The 6,803-nt window shown below is 34.6% G+C and overlaps 1 protein-coding gene across 2 annotated transcripts; it reads right to left on the bottom strand.

Annotated features, from left to right (window-relative positions):
* Window positions 1–2,412: 2,412 nt before the first annotated feature.
* Window positions 2,413–6,445, bottom strand: LOC116193494 (transcription factor bHLH82-like). Of its 2 annotated transcripts, none has more exons than XM_031522215.1 (6): window positions 5,958–6,445; window positions 5,633–5,776; window positions 5,103–5,168; window positions 4,624–4,689; window positions 3,928–3,999; window positions 2,413–2,879 (listed from the first exon to the last, which is right to left on the bottom strand). In XM_031522215.1, the coding sequence occupies exons 1-6, from the start codon at window positions 6,342–6,344 to the stop codon at window positions 2,637–2,639; spliced, it is 978 nt and encodes a 325-aa protein (XP_031378075.1). In that variant the 5' UTR covers window positions 6,345–6,445; the 3' UTR covers window positions 2,413–2,636. The 2 variants fall into 2 exon arrangements, with proteins under 2 accessions (XP_031378075.1, XP_031378076.1); XM_031522216.1 differs by having other exon boundaries at window positions 2,437–2,879; window positions 5,985–6,434.
* Between the last annotated feature and the right edge of the window lie 358 nt (window positions 6,446–6,803).

Below are 6,803 nucleotides of genomic sequence, written 5' to 3'. Positions count from 1 at the left end.
CTCACATACCATTGAGGAGCAAAAACAAAAATGTACCTAGAGCTCGTGAAGGGAGAACATTGGCAGCATGAAGAATCTAAGCTTGTGCAACACAAGCAATATTGTTAGTAGGTGGTGGTGGCGGCATACATTACAATAACAATGGATAAAACGGTAACCAATGTCTGTAAACAGAAGAAAAAGAAGAGAATAAGAACAGAGATTAAAGAAAAAGGCTGAGATAAAAGAAAACAAAATAAAATAAAAAAGAAATTAATGATATGGTATATCTTTTCTTTGAAACTCTTCTTTTCTTTCTTTCTTTTTATTATTCCAAATGTGTACTTTTATATCCATAGAATTCCATATAAAATAAAGGAAAAATGCCAACACATATCACATTTTGAAAACAATTTTCACAGTGCATCATATTTCGAAAAATTAACATGGTGCATCAATAAAATATTAAAATTTTCACCGTGCATCATCTGGATTGAATAGTGATGTTACTATATTTTCAAGGACATGATTGCACAAAAGAAAACTTGAGGGATTCAAATGAAATAAAATGAAAAATGTAAAAAAAAAAAAGGAAAACAAGGGGCTGATCGGGGAGCCCCACTGGCTCAGACTAGGCCAGCGACCTCAATCGAGGGGTCGGCGGGGGTGCAGGGTGGCCGATCGGGCTCCTCGATCAGCCCCTCGTTTTACTTTTTCTTTTTTCTTTTTTTACATTTTTCATTTTATTTCGTTTAAATCTCTTAAGTTTTTTTTTTGTGCAATCATGTCTTTGAGAATGTAGTAACGTCACCATTCAATCCAATTTTGGACAGAAGAGTAACGATATGATGCACGGTGAAAATTTTTAAAATTTTCTTGATGCACCACGTTAATTTTTCGAAATATGATACACTGTGAAAATTTTTTTAAAACTGTGATGCACCGTGTCATTTTCCTTAAAATAAATTACCAATGGCATAATGTTTAAAATAATTTTTAAAATAAATTAATATAAATTTTGAAAAATACGTCGAAAATTGTTTGAATTTTCCACTAATACAAATATAAATAGAAAAGGCGAGAGAGAGATTGTGAATTTTGAATGGATAAGTTATTTCATATTTGATACGTTTATTAGACTGAATAATTCTGAAAAAGAACATGCTAGGTATTTTTTATAGTGAAAAAGTATGAAAATGATGCATTGAAATCAAATGATCATGAGAAAGAACAGGTACAAGTTGATTTTTAAAACTTGAAAAAATTATAAGGATTGTGGTAGAAGAAAGAGAACCCGGGAAATTTTTTCCAACGATTAGCAAAGTCAAATAATAAGATTAATTAAAAGAAAAAGTAATTAAAAACTAAAAGAGAAAATAGAAAAGATACAAATGTAAATTGAAAAGGGGAGAGAGAAACCGTGAGTGTTAAATCAAGAAGTTTTTTCATGTTTGATGCATTCAGTAAAGTAAATAATTGTGAGAAAGCACATAATATGTAGTTTTTATAGTGAAGAAGTATGAAAGAGTGCATTGAAATTGAAAGGTCATGAGAAAGAATACGTGTAAATTAGCTTTTATTAAAACAAATGAAAGAAAGCCATGTTATTGAAAAGATGTGATGTTTAGCAGCATTCGTATTATTTGACTAAAGGGTAAATAGTAATGTTATTAATTTACCAAGGTAAAAAAGAAAAAAAAACTTTAGAGAAACACTTTGGAAAGGGATGTACTTTAGAAGATATGTACAAAGCTTAATTCGACTGAGGCAATATATGATAGAACATGTGAAGCAATTAATATTGAGAATGAGCGATGAATAAATAGTCAAAAGTGTTGTAAAAAGTCATAATAACAGAGCACACCAAAAGTGTGTGTAAAAGGTATGAAAGGAAATATAAAAATTCAAGAAGGATATATGTACTTTTTGGAACTAAAATTAAGGAAATAGGAACTTTGAAAATCACCATGTGATTCATAACAATGAGACAAAGAATATATTAACATGTTGGGACAACAAACATTGAAAACAAACATATGGTGTAATGAAATTTTGAAACTGTAAATCGTTATTAAATAATAATAGAATAAATATACCTGTTATGAAGGACTAACTCGGTTGAAAGAGATACGATGCAATAAAACGTCGAAAATAAACAATGAATATAAATAATATGCAATAAAAATGTGCGAGCAAAAGTCATGAGCTGAAAAAGATTGAAAGAAAAATCACGATGATATAAGGACATTTTTGAAATATTGAAAATTGAAAAAACTTATCACACTTTTATATATAATATAAATTGGTGATAGTTTCAGATTGGGGAGAAAATGAACCGTTGTCGAATACAATCGGTTGCTACGCCGAAAATGGATTGTAAGCATATGCTTAATGATAAGATGATTTTGTTGAAATACAAAAATGATCAAAATCAAAACTGCAAATGAATATTTTGCATTAGTTAGTGAATTAGAGAAGTTCTCACTGATTTTGTTTGACCGAATAATACCAGATAAAGATACATCTTAGTAATTCGGATAATTGACATAATTAGGATAATGTCATATCACTATCGCCAAAACATCAACATTCGAAACAGGACCGGCTTCAATGCCGAACTGAACTAGACAGTTAGCATGGACATCCCGGCGGGAAGACTACCCACTGCCACCAGACGATACGGCAGTGCCACGGCTTCCGGCGGTGGTGGAGATGGTGGCGGCCAAGGAAATGGGCATGAGGCAGAGGCCCTTGCCTTGGAGGTACTGCATGGCGGAGCCCATGTCCTCCTCCATCAGCTTGGCCACACGTTGCTCCGTGGCGTTGGGGCTGCTGTCGCTCGGCCTCGCCGTCTGGTCGCCGTTAAGATGCGGTCCGATGGTGGGCCCGCCTCCGCGATGCTGTGGACAAACAAGCAGACAAAAAACGTGACGCGATTTTCTTTGTGTGGAAGAGAGTCAAGAATTGTGGGCGCGCGTGCTGATTTTTCTTGTCCTTTTCTGCTTTTTCCCATCGCCCTTTTCCTTCTGGTTAGTGCTCAAATGCGATGAGGAAAAAAATATATAAAAAAAAGAAGCTAAATTCTCGAATTTTTAAGTTGATTTTGAGAAAATATTATAACATTCAATTGAAAATTGGATTATAGAATTTCTACTAGAATAAGGTCATGTTTGGTGCGGCAAAATGGAATGGGATGAAATTGATTGAATGAGATGTAATGCCACCGAGAGAAATTTGATAATTTCTGGGGTCAATGTAGATAACATGATGGAATATATGTTCGTAGCAGATTACACATTTAATATATATAATAACATGCTAAATATAGCAGTACAAAAATTCTTGATTTTGTTGTTAAAAATTTATTGAGTCAGTGGAATGGATATTTCTTAAATCTTTTAAAATATGTTGATTCCATAAAGTTGAAAATAAATGATTATGACAGTGGAATGAAATTATCAATACAGTGCAATTACATATAAGAATATGTAGTGGAAGGTTGAAATGCCATTACATTTCGTTCTCGTGGATCAAACATTAGCTGATATATTCCTTGCCACCCCCCCCCCCCCCCCCCCCCCCCCCCCCCCCCCCCCCCCCCCCCGGCTCTATACATCTTTGATTTTTGCCAATGCAGAAAACTCAGCATTTACATATAATTCATTGTGTTCATACAAAATAAAAAAGGCATTTCCTCCTGTCAAATTTTGGAATCTCAGGCTAAAGGGTGAATGTTATTGTTATAAAACAACCTATTTTTTGACATGTTCTCTTCTATTCATTTAAAGAAGGTGAGAAAGTGAAGTCTCTGAACAAAGAATTTTTGCTGCATTTTGTTGTGTCAAAAGAAAATTAAGAGAACTTATGCAATTTTTTTTTTTTGGTAAGAGTATGGAATATTCTCAATTTATTTACAGATAAATCGACCATATCAAAATTAAGTGGTACCTGAGAGGAAATATCGGCAGGGAAGGGAGCAACAGCGCCAGATGCACCTCCTAATCTGCTCATGCTCAATAGCTGTTCATGGTAGAATTCAAGATTATCACTTTTATTATTACCTTCAGAATTCATCCTACATATTCATCAACAAATCCGAACATAATGTCTTGAGTAGATAAACACCAAAATCATCGGGGACCATTTTCGTTATTTTTTAGAAGATAAGCATATAAATACTTCTCGTGTTTTGCTAAACCTTCCAAATTATCCTCCTAACTGCTCACAATCGTATAGGTTATTTTTGTAAATATCCACATGTATTTTATTAAATATATATGAGTATTAAGAGGATAATTAATATATCATACTCTTTTGGGGAGTTTTATTAATATTTTCAGTTTTAGTTTACAGAAGTTAAACTTGGATAAAGATTCCTTTAGTTTCCCCCAATTCAATGTCCTTTCAAATTAGATCATCTTAGTCGTTTGAGTTAGGTCGAAAGCAAGAGGAGACCCAAATATGATGGCATTCGAAGTCAAAATTCAACATGCCATAAATTGGGGTCGTGGGGATGTTCACATTCAATAAATTAAAAAAAGACGCGACTTTAGGGGCTAATGTTCAATTTTTTTTCTTTCTTTTTCATGCCATTAATCGAAGAATATGAGAAGAAGAAGAAAGCGAAGAGGTAGAGGTCCGTACCTTGACTTGGACCTGTAGAAACTTCACATACTCTATGATCTCATCCAACATTGAAGCTTTGTCCGTCTGTCATCACATTTATTAATATATATATATATATAGATATAGATATATCAGTACTTCTAATCTGACATACTTATGCAACGAATTAAAATAACAAAATAGCATGAGCACATGAACCAATTTTGCAATGTTTGAACTAATTAATTTTACGATTCTATTACAAGTTATGTCAAGATCCTTTCTGCGACTATTTTGATGGAACTGACAATTCAGAATAATTTATCATAATTAGACGTATCATAACACATACGCGGAAAAGTTCTATCTAAAGTATACATGTTAAAATATTCTCGTAATGTTTTGTGACGGCCCTAAGAAATTAATGGACCACGGTAATTTTTAATTTTATTTTTGGGTAATCTATATGTGTTTTTCTTGAAATTAGGAATAGGCTCTCGTGCTAAGTTTTAATTTACCTTGTTGGCATTGGGAACGAGCTCCTGCAGGGCTTTCATTCTCTCCGAAATTTTCACTCTCCTTAACTGCAATCACATCAAGATAGGAAAAAAAAAGAAGAAGGTAAACCAATAATACATTTTAGTGAAATAATAAGCGTTCTAAAATTTCAGACTCAATTCTCGTTGGGGCTGTGAATGTTATTTATTTATTTATTTTTCCAATTTCCCCTTATTAAGGTCATGGACCTCAACTTGGACGGGGAAGAAAAAAGTGAGCCGGTCGAGATTGTGAAAAATGATTCTATTTCAAGATTCCATTATTTCCATCGAAGAATATAAAATTCCATCAATTTCAATAAAAATTCTATTTGCTCGACTTTTCCATTCTCATTTTGATACGAAGAAAATTGAACATTTTAATAGTTTCAAATTTTTATTTCGCTTAATTTTGATATTTTAAGAACTAGGAAGTAGAAAATTAATTACCAATATTGTAAATGAAAATGAGATCAAAGTGTTTATGCAAAAGAGAGAATAACCGTGCGTACCCTCTCGGCAATACTATGAGGGTCCGTGGCTTGACCTCTCCTGGCCCTGATCTTCTTCTTTGGCTGAGCAGCGGCGGCACCGCCACCCGCAGGCAATCCACTCGGTGCAGGAGATTTGCTCGCGAAGTTCCCCTCGGCTTGCCCCTACACATTAATTAACCAAATAATATCGCATCAATTACAGCGTTGATTAAGAGATTCAACTAGCTAATTGCTAATGTTTTCACTAGGTAAAAGAAATTTCTACTTTCTACTTTCATCTAATTTTTTCATTAATAATTTTTTATTTTCCGTATCAATAAAAATTAAGAAATTACAGAAACACCTTTTCTTTTCCCCCGTGGTTACAAACCTGAGGAAGACAGTTGAAAGAAGAGGGATCCCCACCGACAGCTCCGTTTCCTCCGTCGAGAAACTCCCTGGCTGCTCCGTCAAGCAGCAGTATATGGGGCTGATCCGTCGCGGTCGCCCCAGCATCTCCTGCCAATTGCACGGTGGAGGCTGCAGCGAGGTCCGGCCATTGACCAGAAGGGAGGGAGGCAAGGAGATGGTCAAGGAAGTTGTCGACCAGAGCCGGATGAGTTGGACCAAACGCGGGCGGGGCTTGGAGGTCAAGGTGGTGGTCTGGGAAGTTGTGGCGGATCATGGACGGGTCGAGGAGGAGAGAGTTCATCATGCTCCGCGTTTCTTCTTTGATGTCGCGAGGTTGCATTTTATTCGATCGTACTTCTCTCTTCTTATTAGCAAAACAAAGCAATCGAATATATATGAGGAGAGAAGAGTTGAGCCTCTGACTTTGATATCTTCGGTTATTTATATATGAGGTTTCCAAGAGGCAAATTTCTATAATCTTTCTTCCTTTTTTTTTTGTTTTAATTTTCTGTTATTGATTTTTTATCCCTTTTAGTTTTAAAGAATGTCTATGACCCTAACAGGACATATGAAGTAAAATATTAACGAAGCGGAGAGCAGGAGTTACTCTGCTAAACAATTCTATTTTGTATATTGATAGATCAATTTTTTATGATGTGAATCTAAGCATAAAAAATTGATTACAAAAGATTGAAATGGTTCCTTAAGCTTAAACCGGGTAAGGGCTTGCATGGCAAACATGTATTTTGAAGTTTCTTGTATGAATTCTATGGCATAAATTTTTTTTTTCCTTTATTTA

This window comes from Punica granatum, chromosome 2 (genome assembly GCF_007655135.1).
Source record: "Punica granatum isolate Tunisia-2019 chromosome 2, ASM765513v2, whole genome shotgun sequence".
In the NCBI taxonomy this organism is placed as follows: Eukaryota; Viridiplantae; Streptophyta; class Magnoliopsida; order Myrtales; family Lythraceae; genus Punica; species Punica granatum.
The sequence above is the reverse complement of the archived record's forward strand: the minus strand, read 5'-3'. Positions and strand labels throughout refer to the sequence as shown.

Excerpts from the sequence above, each read along its gene's own strand:
- LOC116193494 (XM_031522215.1), bottom strand. The coding sequence starts at position 6,344 with ATGCAACCTCGCGACATCAAAGAAGAAACGCGGAGCATGATGAACTCT. Across the intron at positions 4,000-4,623 it reads TTCTACAGGTCCAAGTCAAG|CTATTGAGCATGAGCAGATT; the intron begins GTACGGACCTCT and ends TACCATGAACAG. Across the intron at positions 2,880-3,927 it reads CTGCCGATATTTCCTCTCAG|CATCGCGGAGGCGGGCCCAC; the intron begins GTACCACTTAAT and ends GTTTGTCCACAG.